Raw genomic sequence first — 20,119 nt, 5'->3', positions numbered from 1 at the left:
GATTTTTCCTTCTTCTCTTTGTGGTGAGAAGAAGATTTCTTCTCCTTCCCTTTGTTGGAGGAGCTCTTCTTCTTCTCCCTCCTTTTGGTGCGGGACTCTTCCGATGAAGTGCTCCCGTGGCTTGTAGTGGGCTTTTCGCCGGTCTCCATCTCCTTCTTGGCGTGATCTCCCGACATCACTTCGAGCGGTTAGGCTCTAATGAAGTACCGGGCTTTGATACCAATTGATAGTCGCCTAGAGGGGGGGGGGGGTGAATAGGGCGAAACTGAAATTTACAAATATAAACACAACTACAAGCCGGGTTAGCGTTAGAAATGAAAACGAGTCCGCGAGAGAGGGCGCAAAACAAATCGCAGAAGAATAGTGAAGTGAGACACGCGGATTTGTTTTACCGAGGTTCGGTTTTCTCAAACCTACTCCCCGTTGAGGAGGCCACAAAGGCCGGGTCTCTTTCAACCCTTCCCTCTCTCAAACGGTCCCTCGGACCGAGTGAGCTTCTCTTCTCAAATCACTTGGGAATCAAACTTCCCGCAAGGGCCACCACACAATTGGTGCCTCTTGCCTCAATTACAAGTGAGTGTTTGATCACAAGAAAGAATCAAGAAAGAAGAAAGCAATCCAAGCGCAAGAGCTCGAAAGAACACAAGCAAATCACTCTCTCTAATCACTAGGGCGTTGTGTGGAGTTTGGAGAGGATTTGATCTCTTTGGTGTGTCTAGAATTGAATGCTAGAGCTCTTGTAGTAGTTGGGAAGTGGAAAACTTGGATGCAATGAATGGTGGGGTGGTTGGGGTATTTATAGCCCCAACCACCAAACTTGACCGTTGGCTGGGCTGTCTGTTCGATGGCGCACCGGACAGTCCGGTGCACACCGGACATGTCCGGTGCTCCCGCCACGTCATCACTGCCGTTGGATTCTGACCGTTGGAGTTCTGACTTGTGGCGCACCGGACATCTCCTGTTCATTGTCCGGTGCGCCAGTATGGGCGCGCCTGCCTTCTGTGCGCGCAGAGCGCGCATTAAATGCGTCGCAGGTAGCCGTTGGCGCCGAATAGCCGTTGCTCCGGAGTTGCACCGGACAGTCCGGTGCACACCGGACATGTCCGGTGAATTATAGCGGACGAGCCGTTGGAGATTCCCGAAGCTGGCGAGTTCCTGAGGCCGACCTCCCTTGGAGCACCGGACACTGTCCGGTGTACACCGGACAGTCCGGTGAATTATAGCGCGAGTGCCTCTGGAAATTCCCGAAGGTGGCGAGTTAGAGTTGCAGTCCTCTGGTGCACCGGACATGTCCGGTGGTGCACCGGACAATCCGGTGCGCCAGACCAGAGGTGCCTTCGGTTGGCCCTTTCCTCTTTTGTTGAATCCAACTCTTGATCTTTTTATTGGCTGAGTGTGAACCTTTTACACCTGTAGTGTCTATACACTTGGGCAAACTAGTTAGTCCAATAATTTGTGTTGGACAATTCAACCACCAAAATTATTTAGGAACTAGGTGTAAGCCTAATTCTCTTTCAGATATGCCATCCTCGGCGAGGGCGCGAGCTTTTGACGTCATGGGTTGGGACCAGTGATGGTTCCAGAGCGCATATGATGTGATGACATATTTTCAAGCGCCAACTAAGGAGTGAAATTTGTTTTCTCAAAACAAAAAAGGTTAAAGACTTTGTTGGGCCGACAACGTAGCAGACGCACACAAAAACAGATGCACCAAACACTAGTCTTTGGACTTCTCCACCTGCTCTTGACATGTCTACCGCCGTCCCAAATCCCTACAACCTATCGTCCCAAATCGCGCCAGAGGATGTCGTCCCACAAGCGCGAGCACCCGCGTGGACGACGAGGTCCTCGACTCCCCAGCGAGTGACAACTAACACGAGCCGACGACCCACGTCCCCGCCCCGCTCGACCTCGGTCTCGGCCGTGTGGAGTGGGAGACCGAAACCATCACCAAAATCCCCCCAACTCCACCACTCAGACCGTGCCGATAAAATCCGAGGTCATGTACAAATTCTGAAATGTGACCTCTCTTGCTAGTTGAGGGTGTCGACTGTCGGTGAATGAAACATCACAAAACTGCAGGCATGTGGGCTGTGACTAAACTCACGTCTCACGGTCATATAATAGACGCATGGGTAAAGAATTAGAGACTAAGAGCAACTCCAAGAGACTCTATATTCTTTTTAATTGAAATAAATAGAGTTTTTTTTTAAAATACCTTATAGCAGCTTATTTAAATGGTTATCCAAAAATATTCTTCTATTCCAATTTTCTCACTTGCCAAAGTTATAAAACGTGAATGCCTTTTAAAAATACAAAGATATAGAAAAGTTGTTGAAGATTAAAAAGATACAAAAATAATTTTTATATAACCGAAATAATAATTTAGGGAGTGAAATTTAGAAATACTCTAGAAGGTGCTCTAAGAGCATCTCCAATAGATTAGTTAAATGACTCAGCAAGCCAAATTTTAGTTATTCAACAGCAAAAAAAATTTCCAACAGACTAGCCATCCAACTCGCCAAGCTATCCGGCTCTTCAAATTGACCTCATCTCTAGCCAAATTTGGCTAGCCGCTGACTAACCAAACTAAATAGATAATCTGTTGGAACGAGATGCTATATATAGAATGTAATCTATATGGAGAGGTAATTAGAGTGTCATATAGAGAGTCGAAAATAGAGTGTCTCTTGGAGATGCTCTAATACCAATTTTCTATTTTATACTAGGTCGGTGCCCGTGCGTTGCAACGGAACATATAAATTAGTCAGGAACCATCTTAGAAGATTTTGCCAACACCTATTCACACAAACAGTAAATTAGTCAGCATTATATTCATTTACGAGAAATTGTTATACAATCACATGAAAAACAACTAATTATGAATCCTCTTTCAAGTATTGCTCTAGCTAAATTAGGAACTTGATTCCACACAAGAGGACACATTAAAGAATTTGGTATTCAGAAAGGAAAATATAGGAGCACATCGTCGTCAAAATATGAACGCCTTCCAGAGATGGTCTCAAGCAGTACAAAGCAAACTTATACACTGCGTTGTACTCATCAGGAGCATTGTACTCGTCATCTTGTTTCTTGTCAACGCCAAAGCTGATGTCTGAAACCTTTGCAACATCGTCTTCAGTCAAGGATATGCATGAACTGTTTAGTGTTACATGAGTGTTTTGCTAGTGTGTATATTGCAGACGTGACTGCTAGTTCAGGTGCTCCGCTTCGTTAACTGCAACAGTGTTTTGACGACAATTAGTAAAAGCTAAAATGAGTGTTATCCTATCAACAACTACTAATACCATGAGCCTTAGTATGACGAGAGCATACACTTACATGTATTACATGTATTCTTTAGATGGATAATAATAGATAACCATTTTACTCAATTTTCATATCTGAAGACATCTTAGAGGTTAAACTCTTTGCTACTCTCATGTATTACTAAATACTTACAGAAGAATGCGCCAAGAATTGCATGTTCAAGTACACATGAGCAAGCACTCCTGTTGACCGAAGGTTGTTCAGTGAACTGGCATATAGGTCAGTGCCCGTGCGTTGCAACGGAACATATAAATTAGTCAGGAACCATCTTAGAAGATTTTGCCAACACCTATTCACACAAACAGTAAATTAGTCAGCATTATATTCATTTACGAGAAATTGTTATACAATCACATGAAAAACAAATAATTATGAATCCTCTTTCAAGTATTGCTCTAGCTAAATTAGGAACTTGATTCCACACAAGAGGACACATTAAAGAATTTGGTATTCAGAAAGGAAAATATAGGAGCACATCGTCGTCAAAATATGAACGCCTTCCAGAGATGGTCTCAAGCAGTACAAAGCAAACTTATACACTGCGTTGTACTCATCAGGAGCATTGTACTCGTCATCTTGTTTCTTGTCAACGCCAAAGCTGATGTCTGAAACCTTTGCAACATCGTCTTCAGTCAAGGATATGCATGAACTGTTTAGTGTTACATGAGTGTTTTGCTAGTGTGTATATTGCAGACGTGACTGCTAGTTCAGGTGCTCCGCTTCGTTAACTGCAACAGTGTTTTGACGACAATTAGTAAAAGCTAAAATGAGTGTTATCCTATCAACAACTACTAATACCATGAGCCTTAGTATGACGAGAGCATACACTTACATGTATTACATGTATTCTTTAGATGGATAATAATAGATAACCATTTTACTCAATTTTCATATCTGAAGACATCTTAGAGGTTAAACTCTTTGCTACTCTCATGTATTACTAAATACTTACAGAAGAATGCGCCAAGAATTGCATGTTCAAGTACACATGAGCAAGCACTCCTGTTGACCGAAGGTTGTTCAGTGAACTGGCATATTCAAGTGTCCACAGTAGCAAGTGTACCACATTGGTGATTGGTGGATGAGAAGTTGAACGAACACAAATATGAGAACTTATTAATATTTGCGCTAAACTAACTGATATGTTCCAATATTGCAAGTGCGGACAAGTTATTAATTATTGTAGTCATTTCACAAAGTAATGTTCATGTATGGTGTTTGTGAATGCACAAAAGGAAGCATCTGGCATCTGTTTAGCGATGTAACAAGTGTATAGAATCATAAAGGAAGTGAAAAGCATCACCTAACCATCAAGACCAGTCTGTGTCCATCATATCTGGGTTTGGCCTATACTTCAGGAGGTCTTCCTCATCCGAATGCCCATCCTTCCCATTCGCCTCTGCATTTCCTGATTTCTCTTGAGCAGTGGCATTGTCAGCCGCATTGGTGAGCTTCTGGATTTGGTAATCTACCTTCTTGTCACTCGGATGAATCTACAAGAGCGCAGCAGCAGAGCCATGGGTAGAAACCACATGCAGTTTAGCTTCATTCTCCAGTACCAAAAGTATCATCAACTCACATATTGTAAAGTTAATAACAAAGCGCGCAAGTTGCCCTGTTTTCCAGTAGACCACCTCTTAATTTCAAAGTCTAAAGTGTCTCCAATTCTGACCTTCACGTACATGGTCTGAGCTGTGGACGCGGCGTCCTCTGCCGGTGCCTTTCTCCTGGAGGAGCTTGTCAAGTGCTGGATTATGCATCAGTTTATCTTCACTATCCAAAATCAAATCACGGAGCACAAAAAACAACTAAAATCAAATTACGGATCAGGGAAAAACAATGAAACAAGATTGGAGGGGGCCTGTAATTATTCAGTGGTGGCAATAGGGTACCTCGCCCTTGGAGGACGGCGCAGACTTGAAGCACAAAAAACAACTAAAATCAAATTACGTATCAGGGAAAAACAATGAAACATGATTGGAGGGGGCCTGTAGTTATTCAGTGGTGGCAATAGGGTACCTCGCCCTTGGAGGACGGCGCAAACTTGAAGCAGCGGAGCGCGGCGTCCTCGAGCACGAAGTAACGCTTGTGCGAGTACTGCATCCCAAATAGGTTGGATCGCGAGTACTGCATCTAAAATCAAATTACGGATCAGGGAAAAACAACGAAACAAATTAATAGCAATTTGTATTTCTTCTCTGTGGACGCCTACTTCAGTTGGACAGGCATACACTATCTGAATATCTTATAGCCGACAGGAACCGACCAGCACTCCTGAAACAGAGAAGAAATACAAATTGCTATTAATTTTGCCAAATGGATAGTGCATGTAATGATGTTCTTCAACGAAACATGAAGACTCAAAAGGCTCACTTGAGATAAACAAGCATCGTTTCTTCGTATGTAAATAATAGGGCGGGTCTGGTAGAGTAGCATGAGTTATCAGATAACGGATTTGAAACGGTCTTTCTACAATTATGAAAAAGGTTTGCGTCGGTTTATTATCCTTACATCAGATCTATCAAACCTCTCATGTCTCGCTGCTCGCTAAGTTACCTGGTCATGGATTTGAATCAGTCTCACTATATTCATGGAATAGTCCTGCGTCGATTTGTCCTTGCATCAGACCTATCAAACCTCTGTAAGAGCCTCCGATACTATTCTTTGGCAGTGGTACGCCAGTATCCATGGAAGTTGACCACCTAGAAAAGAGGACTGATTGGAGTACGAGCTGTAATTACCTCGGCACGGAGAGAGGCGAATCGTTGATTTCGTAGGATCAGTTTTATAATTTTCCTGACACAGGATGCTGAAGAATCATATAGTTTCCAGATCCATATGCACTTCTGTGGCGATGCTGTTCACATTTCACAGATGCCTACGAAATTCTGCTAGGATCCAACAGAAGGCAGCATGCATTGATAGGCAAGCTATTCCCCGGTAATGGAAAGACCATACAAATCCATCGACAGTAGCGATCAATTTTAAAACCAAGGAACTGTTGTCGAATCTTCCGACGATAATAATATCAAGAAATCCCTGCCAAGCTAACAGCACCATGTCACTGCATTGACTACAACCAGTTGCAGTCGTATTCCACTGTAAGAAGTGCTGTTAAGGTAAACTCGTCACGATGTTAATGGAAGATTGCAATACAAAAGTCAGCATAACAGTACTTCTAAAAGAACATAAGCTTGCCTGGCATGGTAACAAAAATCATCCTAGCAAGCCTTTTGCGCGTTTTGGTGATCGCTTATATATACACACCAAGCTTGATTTAAGAACACCTACAGGGCTATTAACACACTTTGGCCGTCTCCAGCACTTTATATCTCACCTCCTATTGTATAAACAGTAGAGTCTAAGTATACACGGTCTCCTGGAGAGTGGAGACAACCTAACATAAATCCCCACAATAAAAAAACAGGAAACTCCATTGAAATCTATAATTGAACCAATAACTTGAGTTCATCCATTAACTCATTTGTACGTGTAAGACATAACTTATGCCAATAAATAAACATAACATAATTCTCCTAACACCTCACATTACAACAAAGATATCCATCCCATGACCCCAACCCAAACTTCTGTTGTCACCAGATTCTACAAAAAAAGAACACTTTGGATTATAGACCTAACAGGATCTAGAACGAGCCAACAAAATAAACAAGTGGAACTGTACTCTAATTATCATGTGGAAGTCTTCACAGCCTTGAATGCTGGATGAAGCAGCCCAAGCTCATCCTTCGTCTCAAGCGGGATGATAGGCATGACTAATTCCTAATTTGGGTGCTCTAATCCTGTACTCCAGCTCACATGAACCATCCCTCTGAAAGCACATGATAGGCATGACTAATTCCACCAGTAGCAATAAACAACTATCACTTGTGAGTAAAACCAAAAAATCTCTTGTTTGTGTACCTTGTCGGCAAGCATCTGATGCAGCACCCTCACAACCTGCGCGCCAGCAGAGTGCCCCACAAAAATGCACTGGGTTGTGCTCATAACAAACAGGATAGTGACCTGCACCAAATTAGAACAGCCATGTAAGAACTAATGGATAAATAAATTTCTGAAAGGCCATGGCCATGTATTGTGTTCTTTGGAATCTCCTACCTGTGTGATATATTCTCCCAAACCTGTTGTGGCCGCAAGCCTTGCTGTGCTCCTCGCCATAGTCCACCTGCTTACCCTTGAGGTAGTAGAAGAGTTCACGCGCCCTGCATCGCTAGGAACAATAAACTCTCAGCGATCTATATTCAGGGGAACATAGTCTTTCTTGTTCACAGACACGGAGAAGATACCAAATCATAATAAAAAAAACATAATGGGCATGTGATTTCAGGGAAGCATTGGCACCAGTGATCTTGGTCTCCTTTGTTCTGTTGAGCACCTTCCTCACCTTGTTTGCAAGCTCTATGATCGAATCATCTTCGTGGCCTGAAAAGGGGCAGCATAATCACAATTTGATGTTTGAGTCTAGGATGTAAATACTGACTTTGCAGAAAGGACATACATGAACTACTCCCAGGTAATACCGTATTTTATGTAACACATGGGGTATAAAAAACAGATATTCAAAGTGTTAACCACTTAAAAAATATAAAAATAGGTTCTCTTACTAATGCTGGCTAATGCCTTCTCCATTGAGAACAGGTAATCCCTATTATAGCCAGTAGAGCCATTGGCTGTAGCAATTTGCATGCCATTGCAAACAAGATTGTAGAACAAGTCACAATTTGATGCTTGCTCAGGTAAAATGCCCAAAAGAACAATAGAGGGGTGCAATGTCTCACCTTGCCATATTCTGCAAAGGAGCAGGGCCAAGATAGTACTTGTTGCCAATTGGATCTGGAGTGGAAACGAACCTGCATGAACACCAAGTTATAAGTTCCACAGAGCAACATCAGCGGATAGCATGGAATTGGTTTTTTTGGTTTTGGAACTTTAGATCCTTACACTAAGACGCCCATCACAGCTGGTTTCAAGGGATCTCCTTCCTGAACATGCATCAAGGAAACATGAGAGTTCTGAAAGAAAAGGCAGTTCAAAGCTAACTGTTCATACCTTGTAGAAATCAATGGATATCTTCTGGTCATACTCACACTCTCTTCTCTCCAAGTACTGAAATGAAGGTGAAATTTTAGTGTGATTCTAGTTTTTTTGGAACTGCAGAACACGGGAGAGAAAAAAAGTAGCGCACCTGCATTGCTTTTAGCTCTTTTTCTGGACCACCCTTGACACAATATGCAATTCCCCACTACAAAAAAAGTTAACTGTAAATAAGACCCAGCACCTCAAGTATCTTCATTGCACGTCAGCCCAGACCACTAAGACACACGCCTGTTTCTGTTAATCAGACAGAACAATGCTATGTGACCAAAAACCAGTGCCATTCAGTTCAAAAACAGTGCGACAGCAGTTCAGATTTCAGTATTCATTACAGCAATTCAGACATTATTCAGAAACAGACAGCAGCAGCAGCAAGATATTTCAGAAACAGATTTCCTCCTCCTAGGAGTTGTTTCATGCAGTTCAGACATTATTCACTGGGATCCCTTATTCATTACAACAGCAGCACCAGTTCAGACACAGACACCATTTAAAGAAACAAGATAGTTCAGACATTATTCATTACAGCAACAGCACCAGTTCAGACATTACCTATGCTACATAAGAAGTTGTTTCATGCTCTTAGTCTTCCTTGTTATGTTTAGTCGCTTGCTCCTTGTGTTATTTGCTGGACTATCTTCAATTTTACTCTTTTTCCTCCTCTTCCTTCTCTTCTCCTTATGTGGACTGATTTCCTCCTCTTCCTTCTCTTCTCCTTGTGGCACTTCTTCAATTTGCATGCTAGCAGGACTATTTTCTATGTTCAACAAACCAAAGGTTAACGATGAGAACAAACATTATAGTGCCCGGTAAGATAGCTCCTCGCATTTTAGTTGCCCCACCAAAGGATGCTCAAGAGACACAAATGCTTCTAGTAGTCTTTTCCTAGGACAACAGTCAACACACGGTCCTCTCAACAGTTTTGCGTCAGAATCGCGATGGAAGAAATTCACACAAGGAAAAGACCCGCTTACTTGCAGAGCAGTGACTCGGTGGAGGGTAAGTGCGCTGCCTTTGATGAGGTTCCTTGTTTCCTACCAGTTGTACCTAAGACAACTTCATGCAAACCGGATTTATTCCAACAAATCGAGTACCTAGTAAAAGAAAAACGACAAAGCTAACGCTTCAGTAAAAAAGAATGGCACAATAAACGGATGCATAAAGAAAGAGACAAAATGGGGGGAAAAGGATCCAGCTCATGGAACAAACCATATATACTACCCGCATGTCAAGAGGCGTACGTCTCCAGGAATCTGTTGAAACTCTGTTGGTGGTACAGGCGCCTCAAAAACCTTTGGCTGAAGATAGAAATGATTTGTTATCGTGGAGAAGTTACTGGAACATAAGAAAAGGAACACCAACCTTCTGCATTTTGAAAGGAGGTGGCAATTCGGTGGGTAGAGAGGACAGACGAGCATCCAGGGCCTTCTTGATATTATTTTTAATAGAGAATCGTTCAGGAGTACCATCAGGTAATTGTCCAATAGTAATGGTGGACAAATACAAGGGTTCCAGTATATGTGACAGCAATGCACATGTTGAGGAATGCACAGAAAGAGGATTTATCCCACTTGGACACTTTGTAACCACTAAAGGGCACAATATAAAAAAACTGTAATAGGATGCAAGAAAATAGCAATGCTGAATTGGATGCATAGAAAATTCCATGTTGACATAGAGGCAGAAGTTCCACACATATATCTTAACTACTGTTACAAGATGAATAACACATGTTAAAATGTTTCTGGTCTTATCAACAGAAGTGGAAATGGTTACCTTGAATTCCTACAACGCTCCAGCGGGTGATTTTGTCAAAACAGCTCATGGACGATGTTGTATCACCACGCCCTGGTTTCCTTTGAACAAAGCCAAATTCTGATATACAGAGTAGTATACTTATATTAGAAAATATATGACATATTTAATAGGATGAAATATAGTTTTGTTAAAATGTGGGCAATACAATGAATTCAATTTCTGTTGGTAGAACCAATAGAGACAAATGTCAGCATGTACCAATTTTGTGGATCGTATCAAACACCTACCGGGGTGTAAAATGTGACCCTCCATTAAGCATAAAAAAACAATGTAAGCAGTCCAGTTCCACTGTTCCAGTTTAGCTGGACAGTTGCACAGAGGTTACTGAGCACCACACTTCCATGCTACTGTTTATCAATATATAAGGGCAGCAGACAAAATCAAGAAACCATCATAACTAAAATACATCTGATTTATAAACTAAACAATTCTCAAACTAATTGTTACCGGGACAAGGACCATGGAATGGAAGACACTACCATACTTAAAAGTTAGGGTACATGAAAATTAGAGCTCAAAACTTTGAAGGTACTGTTATGTAGAACACCAACATCAAGACAGTAAAAGCATACCGACATTCATACTGTTCAGCTGTTTTCTTGGCAAATCAGACTGCGATGGTGGTACTGGCATTACTCCACCTACACAAAGTCACCAAATCGATAAGAAGATAAGCCTTCTTACAACCAAAGAAAAAAAAACAAGCAGAAAGTCATGACTAACATTAATAGCATACATTTATAATTTACCGCATCACAATTTAGAGATTACCAGCATATACTCCGCCATTGCCACCGGGAGCCTTTGCTACCTGGTTTTCAGCATAATGTTAGAAAAGAAATATGGCATTACTACAGAGATCCACAATCTGGTAAACGTGCAAAGTAGAACTATGTTACCTTGTAGGCTTGTAACAGAGAAGGAGCAGGCAAGGCACTCCTTGCTTAGCTTTAGCTGTTCAACGGTGCCACACAAATTTTCATTCAGAATTACAGATAATCCTATGCAAACAAAAAAGACTTTGTAAGTTGGGTGGCCCTCTTTTCCTATTCGTTAGGATTTAGGAAATTACAAGAATAAGATTCTGTGTTCTTATAGTAAATTGGGCAATAATATTTGGTGATAGTATTGGTGCTTTGCCGGCAACACTATCTAGTTGTTCCTAACATCATAAATCATAATAAGAGAATGGAAACAGTAGGATACCTGTTCTTATTTTTTTTCTTTTCTTTGAAAAATATAGCTATTTGTTTCTCTGACCTCTGCATAATCCCAAAGAGAGCGGCGACCATTGCACATCGGTGTCTTGTAGCGTTATCAGACTATTGCTCGTGTCAGTAAGTCGAGCCCAAGTTACCTGCAAGAAAAGGTGAATGCTCTATGACAAGGAGACTGACAGGATGGTTCTTTGAGTGTATTTCTTCCACTTTGGTGGCACCAGTCTGTGGTTTCACCAGTCACCAATTGCCTGCTACCTCGAGTAAGCTAGAAAGATCGCTTTGTGCTCACTACAACCAAGCACCGTTCAGCTTAGCACAAAATAAGAACAGAAGCATAGAAAGGAAATAATTATAAAATCATTTGACTCACGAAGCTAGAAGGTGCGATGAGCTCTATCCCTCCATACCTGTAAGTCACTGTACAGTACAATAGTATGGTACTTCGTTTCCAATAAAAAGATGGAAACCCATAGGAGTCTTTTAAGCACAATACTACAGTAGGATAAGCTGAAGCTTCTAAAACACCAATGCATCTTTGAAAGTACAGAAATTTGAACTGCCTTCATATTTGCAACATATAACTAAAATATATGTTGGCAAATGTTCCTAACGATACTACGAACCTAAAAGGCAATAAAATTAATTAGGATAATAAGTTGAGTATCATTACAAATAAAATCATATCTATCTGATGTGCCTAATAATTTCTTGTATTTCTTCTGGAATATTGTCTTTGGATTCATTGTCCTTGTACTTCAATAATTCTACTAAGAATTTGGTCCTCAGGTCATTCCCATTCTGCACATTCATTATTACATATCATAGAACACGATTAATAATCTATTATAGAAGAACAATATTGACAAAGTATTAGAACAAATAGGGTACTCACAGTGCAAATGCAGGGTAACCTTATACCATTCCAATCGTGCATAAAGTTGATAACAAAAAAGCCAGATAAATCCCTACAAATTAAAATAACACGTTGTTACATATATGTAGACAAAATTAATAAGTTGTTCGGGTTAAAACAAATACCAGTTTAATGTTCTTGGAACCCATGTTGGTACTATACGACGCCACATATAAATATCGTCTTTCCATGTAGGATTGGCCAATTCCATGGCAGCATTCATATTATTGGCAATATAATGTATATTATGAATATAATGCATGCTAGGATGATCACCCTTAAACCATGATGGTATAGGCATGGAGTCCATTATATAGATGCTTCTAGTGTCCATGTTAAGTACATATAAGGTGAAGTGACCCAAGAAAGAAAAGAGCAATAGAATCTGCAAGTTAAAAAAATAGTTCAAGTAAGAGAAAAAACAAGATTACAAAAATGATGAAGAGTATAGCTTACTTGTTTGCAATCTGAAACATCGTACTCCATGTCAGGCCAACATTCTAATAATTTTGCCAACATGTTGATATCTGGCTTTGCACGAAGGCGAGGGTCTCGACCAAATTTAGTTATGGACTACTTTTTGTTAGTAAAATAATTATATAATGAACACACTTATATGAATAAAGACTAATTACTTGAACTTACACAGAACTGTAGATCCATGTAGTGGTATTTGTCTTCCAACAAGAACAAGGAATCATTGCATGCGATCATCCGAACAGCCATGTTAAAACAATCTGTATCCATCGGCTTATTTACATCCAATATATCTTTAAGTTTTTGAAGACTTAAAGAAATTGGATAAGGTTTAGTGCTCTGAATCCAATGTTTCCTATTAAATGAACAATTGTTTTTATAGTTAAATCAAGTACATATGTGTTGAATATTTACCATGCATATACTATATTAAATGAGAATTAACTTACTTTAAATATTTGTCGTTGTCTATCCCCATGATATATGTGCATAATACAAACATCAGTTCTTGCGTGTTTGTTGATGTTACTTTAGCAGGCAGAACATATGGAGATATATATGGTTCAATCTGATGTGATGTATTTGACGATTTAGATAACTCACATGGAGTATCGATTATTTGAACATCACTTGAACTCTCTCCATCTTCATCCACATTGTGGTCAAGATTTTGATGTCCTTTCTTTGTGTTTAATCTCGAGTCCCATAATATTGCAGGTAGCTTAAACCTAAACATTGTTATATCATCCTGCAAGTATATAAATATAAATTAAAACAAAAGAAACATTGTTCCTATAAATAAATATACGTCCTCTACCTGAGTTACGTTATCAGATAGGGAGGATCCTGTCCAGTATTCCATATAGTTTATCATCCATAGCCCGCAAGATACCCTAATATGAAATTTAACAGATCAGGTGAGTTTCTATGTATATATGAAAATAAATAAAACCAATTTTGTAGAGTTGTGGTCACATGAATTTTACTCATCGGTTTGCATTTGTGTTGTGATCTTCTCTATAACTGGCCATGATGCAACATCAAGGTTCGACCACTTGCCTTGGTAAAGCTCTTTATGTTTTGCTGCAAGTTTAATCTGTCTTTCTAGACCTTTTAACTATGTGTATATATAAAACATATCAAGATTTATAGATAACAAATAATGTAATGATGAAATAATCATAATATAAAAGAAATGATTACTCACTGTAGTATAAAGGTCTCGGCGATCCGTTATTTGTTGTCCCATAGAATCGAGTACATGTACCTCACTTTTTTTTGCATTCAGAACTGCCAGGTACCAGTGAAAATCTTCTATATTCATTGGAAGGAACACCTTCATAGAACATACATTAACATTAATTTGTAAGTATTATGCACCAATATATTACATATTACATATATTAAAAATGAGATGAGTTTTAGGTCAACCATGTCAGACTGTAAATAGTTGTCCACCCTTTGTTCAATTGTGTCTTCCTTACAATTTAAGAGCACCTTAGGGTCGCCATCACGCTTAAGCAGACTGGAAATGAATGTGTTCTCCAAGAAGACCTTTCCACCTTCTCTATGAAGTAAATGCTCTTCACCCCTAATACAGTGTATATATGCATTGAGGGCCTGTACACCAAAAGAATACAATTAACATATCAAATATACATGCTAGCTTTAAATATGTATACCATACTGTATAATATGATAATTATAAATATATATACTTTATTACTGTATATAATATGGACATACAAATGTACTTACTTTGTCAGACAATTGCATGTCACCATGAAAAAGACATTCCATATCATTTCTATTTAACCATGCGCTGTCGATGTTCACCACAACTTGTTTCCCCGGTAATGTTTTAATGTATTCAATAAGCTGAACATCTTCTGGGGTGCACTTATAATCTATACAATGAAAAATATTATACTTAATAAGCAAATGATATATGCGAAAACCAATAAGATGCAATAAGGCAAGAACAAAAAAATTACCTTCAGAGACAACTCGAGCTACATTCAATTTCTTTGGTTTCTTATGTTGTGATATTCTAATAAGTGTGTCCAAAGCATCTTGTTGGTTCTGCTTTACCATATCCGCATCAGAACTTATTTGACTTGATTCATTTGGAACATCCAAAGATGTCAGGTGTATCACATCTGTATGAGGAGTGAATGAAACATAAGTCTCTTGACAAAAGCATTTTTAGGAGTACTCATAAGACAATATTTACATTTAGGAGTGTAGATAAGAGAGCCTACCCGGTTGTGGCCCAAGATCGGCTTCAGTTGACACTTTTACATGATTGAAAATACAGTCAATGCCTACTCCCACAACATCGTGTGATTGTTTTGCAGCATTACCAACACTGACCTTACTATCCTCGCTCTCTATATATATGGCGCACAAGAGAAGAATTAAGTGTCAAACAAATATTTATTATGCAGACCTTAGTTTTTTGTAATTGATAATAGCACTTACCCAATTCATGTTCATCGGTGTCATTAGTTGACAATTGTGCTGAACAACCACTTCTAGCCACAACCTCATACGATGGTTCAGCAGTATTGCCAACATCGACATTTCCTTTCTCCACCACTATATCCATTGTGATTTGGTCTGTACCAACTACCCATCAGATTAAAAGTGTCAAACATAATTTTATTGACAAAAGTATTTTAAGTATATAAAGTACATCGTCAAATAGATGTGACAAGTGAACTTGTATAAACTTACGGAGGAAAGGGACACAGGCCTGCCACCATCCTATTTTGATTAAGTATACCCGATGCCATTGATCTTATAGATGTGACAAGTGAACTTGTATAAACTTACAGAGGAAAGGGACACAGGCCTGTCACCATCCTATTTTGATTAAGTATACCCGATGCCATTGATCTTATAGGATGTATATCATGGCATTATTGCAAAGATACAACATTGCTCCTTATAAAAATGCTATGAGGGGAGGATGCCAGAAGCAAGGAGGCTGTTCGATCAAATGGCCCAGGTGGGGATCCAAGTAAATACAATCACGTTCAATGTTTTGATTGATGGATATGCAAAGAGTGGACAGATGGATCAGGCGAGTGCAGCCTATAGGGAGATGCAAGCGAGGGGATTAGTGCCAGACTCCTGCACCTTCAACATTATTGCTGCTAGAGCTCACAAGTTCGGGTATGCTGCCCAGTTAGTGCATGACCATGACATGTTTAGTTCACATATGTCGGCTGATGAGTTGGATATGTTGGTCTGTAGGCTTTGTTGGGATCATCAATTGGATGATGCCTGGGAGCTTCTGCTTGGTGCTATTGAGCAGGGTGTTCCATTGCGTGTTACTGGATTTAATGCATTGATCGCTGCTTATAGTAAGGAGGGACTCCACGAAGAAGCTTCTGAACTGTATAGAATTATGAACAAGTTAGGACTGGCACCATCCTCGTCTACTTTTAATTACTTGATAATGGGACTCTGCAATCAAGTAAGACTTGATGAGGCACAGCTTCTTTTAGAGCACATGGTTAGCAAAGGATATTGTCTAAGTACATCATTTACTATCAGCTTGGATGCATACTTCAGAGACGGTAATGCAGTTGGCGCACTGAAATGCTGGGATGATATGGGCAAAATTGGTTTGCAGACTGATTTTATTGCCTTCTCAGCATATATTAATGGCCTAAGCCGATTAGATTACGTGAATGAGGCTTATCAGGCATTTGCTGAGATGACGAGCAGAGGAATTGTACCAAACAATATTACTTACAACTCCATCATATCTACACTTTGTAAGGCAGGCAATATGACTGAAGCCTTTAAGTTAGAGCAGAATATGAGGCAGAGTGGCATTACTTGCATAATGAAGTTCACCATAGATTTATTCAGTCTATGCAATCACTTATGTTTCCTTGTTTTCTTTTAAACTAACACATGTAGGTAGCCAAACACTATCTTACTCTTATTTTGCCAACTCATACAATCAGCCAACAGAACTTATCTTTTTACATACAGCTGATGAACATTTATTGTATCACGGCCAGGTCAAATGTATCCAATGGGTTGTTTGGTCGTTTAAGCACTTTGACCAGTATGGGGTCATAATTAGCTTCATTCTATATATGTTCCTTTTTCTCAAACCTTTATTCGAATAAATTGAGACTAAATTTAGCTGACTGTCTGAAGTAGGGCTGCATGTGTTGAATGGTGTTTGGTTGGCTGTATGTGCTAAATTATTTGAGTGGTCGTGTAGATGGATGGACAATAAGCTTTTGAGCCCTGGAAGCCTTCACATTTTATCCCTGGATACATAGGGCTTGAGCTTATAGGATAATCCCAGGAAGTCCCCATTTGATTGGCCTATGTTAAGATTGAACTTCGATACTATTATTAACATTGTTGACACTATAGATTATGTCTGTGTGAATCTTTCAAGAGACTACTTCTGAAGTAGTTCCACATGGTATTGTTATCTACCATTCTACCTTCATCATTGTATTAGCTGTCACCATTAGCATTTTTCTTTCATTTTTGTTTTGTTTTTGAAGACATTTTCACTTTGAAGCTTGAACAGATTTATGTTTTTGTACAATATGGCGCATTCTTTTCTCATCCTTGAGTTTGGTTTCTTAATTTACCATATTTATTTTCCTTGTCCAGCTTGCAAAGAAGGGAGAACAATTCATTGATGTCCCTTATGTTGTGAAGGGTATGGATGTGTCATTTAGTGGCATATTGAGCTTTATTGAAGCTGCGGCGATTGAAAAGCTTAAAAATAATGAGTGCACACCTGCGGACCTATGCTACTCATTGCAGGTACTTGCATGCTCTTAAACTTTTCCCCCTTGTGGATAATAATTGATTATGCTTTCTTGACAGTGACACTGATGAAAGTCCTAATTTCTCAGGAAACTATCTTTGACATGCTTGTCGAAATTACTGAACGTGCCATGGCACACTGTGATTCAAAGGACGTTCTTATTGTTGGTGGCGTCGGTTGCAACGAACGTTTACAGGAGATGATGAAGATTATGTGCTCAGAAAGAGGGGGTAGGCTGTTTGCAACTGATGACCGCTATTGTATAGACAATGGGGCAATGATTGCATATACTGGTTTACTGGCATATGCACATGGCATGACCACTCCCCTTGAGGAGTCGACATTTACACAAAGATTCCGAACTGATGAAGTTCATGCAATTTGGAGAGAGAAGGAGATGCCGGTGCTAAATAACACCCATTCAGATGCAATTGCTGAAGTTTCTATAGATGAAGCCTCCATGGCGACACCAATCGTTATAGATTACTGAGGTATAATTGGCCTTTACAATTTTGTCTTGCTGCTAATGTTTTTGCATGATAGCTAATGCAATTTGGATTGCTGGAGACAATCGCTACCAATTACTCTCCCTCTATTCCAAACTCTAAGACATTTTGCTTTTCTAGATGCATAGTGTTTGCTATGACCCTGTTTGGAACCTCTAGAGCTAATACTGCTAAAATTAGTTGTATAGGTTTCAAACACCCACAACTAATATCCCAATTATTTGTTAGCTAACTCACAGCTAACAATTAGTTCATTAGCTGACTCAACCCAGCTAACAATTTGTTAGCTAGCTAACTAATATCTCTAGGGGTTCCAAACAGGAACCTATGTACTTAGGTGTACACTATGTCTGTTACGTACAACACATTAATGGATGGCATTTGCATTGATGTTCTTGATCGAGCTATGATACTTACTGGCAGGCTTATTAAAATGGCTTTTAAGCCAAACACTATCACACTCAACGTTTTCCTTTCTCATTTCTGCAAGCAAGGATTTGGGAATAGAGCCCTCATGTGGGCTGAGAAGCTCAGAGAAGATTCTTTTGTTTTTTATGGTGCTACAAGAAATATAATTGACTGGGCACGAAGGGAAATGGAGGATGACCCCTAGGCTAACAACGAGGACATAGGAAGATGCATGTTTCTTGAGTTCTTAATGTTCATGACATATGAGGCTATGCTCAGCAACAGATCCTCAAAGGCTACACATATGCTTACAGAAAAAGGTTTTGATCCTGCTAGCAACAGCATGATTAGAAAGGAGGTGAAAATGGGATTGGCTGTAATTGATTGTTTATTGCTGAACCAGACCTTCCTGATTGATCCCAAATACCCCTCCTTTTGCCTAATTAACCCCTGTTACGAGCGCCTATAAATGTTCCCGACCGTAACAATAGCTCAAGGTTACACCTGGAAACTGGGGAGAAAAGGAAGATGTAATTCAGTCTGAGTTTTATAATATGTTATTTAGGTGATCATTAAGATAGATGGAAATCACAACTTGCTTGTCAGATCATTTCAAATTCAAATGTGCATTTTCAAATTCAAATGTGTCTATTCAATAACATCTATTCAATGCTCATCTGCTTTCTTTGTTGTATCAACCAAATGACCACTAAACAATAGGAAGCTAAAAAGGAGCCAAAATAGAGAAATAAAAGGCAAAAATACATCTTCACCTAAAAACCAAAATAATTAAATGCATTACAAGTTGTTAATTGCCATTCATTCATCAATGTCAGTTACGGCGTAAGGACCTCCTTATAAACGATATTCTTTGTGTATGTTGCGCCATTTATCACTGAGTTCCTTTCAACCCCCTTCTTCTTCTTCTCATCGTGGACTGGAATGGCAAGTATCTTCACTTTTGATCGAGCGGTGGCCCTTGATAGAGCAACATAAAGTTGACCATGAGAGAACACTGGTTTCGGCAAGTACACACCAACATTAGGAATCGTCTGGCCCTGGGCCTTGTTAACTGTCATGGCAAAACTTAGTCTTATCGGAAACTGCTTCCTTTTAAACTGGAAAGGGAACATCTCATCATCAGAGGGGCACAGGGGTATACGAGGCAAGAACATTCGCATTCCAGCATGTTGGCCAAGGACAATTTCAGCATCAATACTGTTTTTTTGGAAACCACGAACCACCAACCTCGTGCCATTGCAAAGTCCATTAGCAGGGTCTATATTCCTAAGCAACATGATTGGGCATCCAACTTTGAGCTTCAGAACGTGCGGGGGTAGTCCATTAGGAGTCAGCGTGTTTAGAAACTCTGATGGGTAATAGTTATTAGGATCATCCACCGCGGTGTCAAAACTATGGTACATCATCTGCTCCCCTTGGAAACGATCGATCATCCTCATATTTATCATATCCACCCAGTCATTCCGTGTAGACAATATTGCTCTTGAAGTGATGTAGC

At 39.8% G+C, this 20,119-nt stretch overlaps 3 protein-coding genes, 1 long non-coding RNA gene and 1 other non-coding gene across 5 annotated transcripts; 1 reads left to right on the top strand and 4 right to left on the bottom strand.

The window, feature by feature from the left end:
* Window positions 1–6,779: 6,779 nt before the first annotated feature.
* On the bottom strand, window positions 6,780–7,588 carry LOC118476984 (uncharacterized). The gene is made up of 3 exons (XR_004857876.1): window positions 7,450–7,588; window positions 7,255–7,356; window positions 6,780–7,162 (listed from the first exon to the last, which is right to left on the bottom strand). It is a non-coding gene; the product is annotated as an uncharacterized lncRNA (long non-coding RNA).
* A 69-nt stretch (window positions 7,589–7,657) lies between these two features.
* LOC103655712 (uncharacterized) lies at window positions 7,658–8,623 on the bottom strand. The gene is made up of 5 exons (XR_002750485.1): window positions 8,537–8,623; window positions 8,401–8,457; window positions 8,293–8,333; window positions 8,130–8,201; window positions 7,658–7,773 (listed from the first exon to the last, which is right to left on the bottom strand). It is a non-coding gene; the product is annotated as an uncharacterized protein (transcript).
* A 563-nt stretch (window positions 8,624–9,186) lies between these two features.
* On the bottom strand, window positions 9,187–10,459 carry LOC103655711 (tRNA-specific adenosine deaminase TAD1). Its single transcript, XM_008682418.3, has 5 exons — window positions 10,222–10,459; window positions 9,808–9,980; window positions 9,667–9,743; window positions 9,420–9,539; window positions 9,187–9,330 (listed from the first exon to the last, which is right to left on the bottom strand). Exons 1-5 carry the CDS (start codon window positions 10,268–10,270, stop codon window positions 9,243–9,245), a joined length of 507 nt encoding a protein of 168 aa, XP_008680640.2. The 5' UTR covers window positions 10,271–10,459; the 3' UTR covers window positions 9,187–9,242.
* Window positions 10,460–12,847: 2,388 nt separating this feature from the next.
* Window positions 12,848–13,760, bottom strand: LOC103654148 (uncharacterized). Its single transcript, XM_020551911.2, has 3 exons — window positions 13,691–13,760; window positions 13,323–13,621; window positions 12,848–13,228 (listed from the first exon to the last, which is right to left on the bottom strand). The coding sequence occupies exons 1-3, from the start codon at window positions 13,745–13,747 to the stop codon at window positions 13,024–13,026; spliced, it is 561 nt and encodes a 186-aa protein (XP_020407500.1). The 5' UTR covers window positions 13,748–13,760; the 3' UTR covers window positions 12,848–13,023.
* Window positions 13,761–17,529: 3,769 nt separating this feature from the next.
* LOC103641568 (probable tRNA N6-adenosine threonylcarbamoyltransferase) lies at window positions 17,530–19,188 on the top strand. The gene is made up of 2 exons (XM_020551910.1): window positions 17,530–17,682; window positions 17,775–19,188. The coding sequence occupies exons 1-2, from the start codon at window positions 17,578–17,580 to the stop codon at window positions 18,174–18,176; spliced, it is 507 nt and encodes a 168-aa protein (XP_020407499.1). The 5' UTR covers window positions 17,530–17,577; the 3' UTR covers window positions 18,177–19,188.
* The last annotated feature ends 931 nt before the right edge of the window (window positions 19,189–20,119 follow it).

The sequence above is a fragment of the Zea mays genome, chromosome 4 (genome assembly GCF_902167145.1).
Source record: "Zea mays cultivar B73 chromosome 4, Zm-B73-REFERENCE-NAM-5.0, whole genome shotgun sequence".
NCBI lineage: Eukaryota > Viridiplantae > Streptophyta > Magnoliopsida > Poales > Poaceae > Zea > Zea mays.
The sequence above is the reverse complement of the archived record's forward strand: the minus strand, read 5'-3'. Positions and strand labels throughout refer to the sequence as shown.

Bases quoted from the DNA above. Each gene is read 5' to 3' on its own strand.
- LOC103654148 (XM_020551911.2), bottom strand. From the start codon at position 13,747: ATGATAAACTATATGGAATACTGGACAGGATCCTCCCTATCTGATAAC. The intron at 13,622-13,690 runs GTAGAGGACGTA...ATATACTTGCAG, and splicing joins TATCTGATAACGTAACTCAG to GATGATATAACAATGTTTAG. The intron at 13,229-13,322 runs GTAAGTTAATTC...TTCATTTAATAG, and splicing joins GACAACGACAAATATTTAAA to GAAACATTGGATTCAGAGCA.
- LOC103655711 (XM_008682418.3), bottom strand. From the start codon at position 10,270: ATGAGCTGTTTTGACAAAATCACCCGCTGGAGCGTTGTAGGAATTCAA. The intron at 9,744-9,807 runs GTTGGTGTTCCT...TTCTATCTTCAG, and splicing joins CTCCTTTCAAAATGCAGAAG to CCAAAGGTTTTTGAGGCGCC. The intron at 9,331-9,419 runs GTAAGCGGGTCT...CTGTTGTCCTAG, and splicing joins ACCGAGTCACTGCTCTGCAA to GAAAAGACTACTAGAAGCAT.
- LOC103641568 (XM_020551910.1), top strand. From the start codon at position 17,578: ATGGATGTGTCATTTAGTGGCATATTGAGCTTTATTGAAGCTGCGGCG. The intron at 17,683-17,774 runs GTACTTGCATGC...CTAATTTCTCAG, and splicing joins ACCTATGCTACTCATTGCAG to GAAACTATCTTTGACATGCT.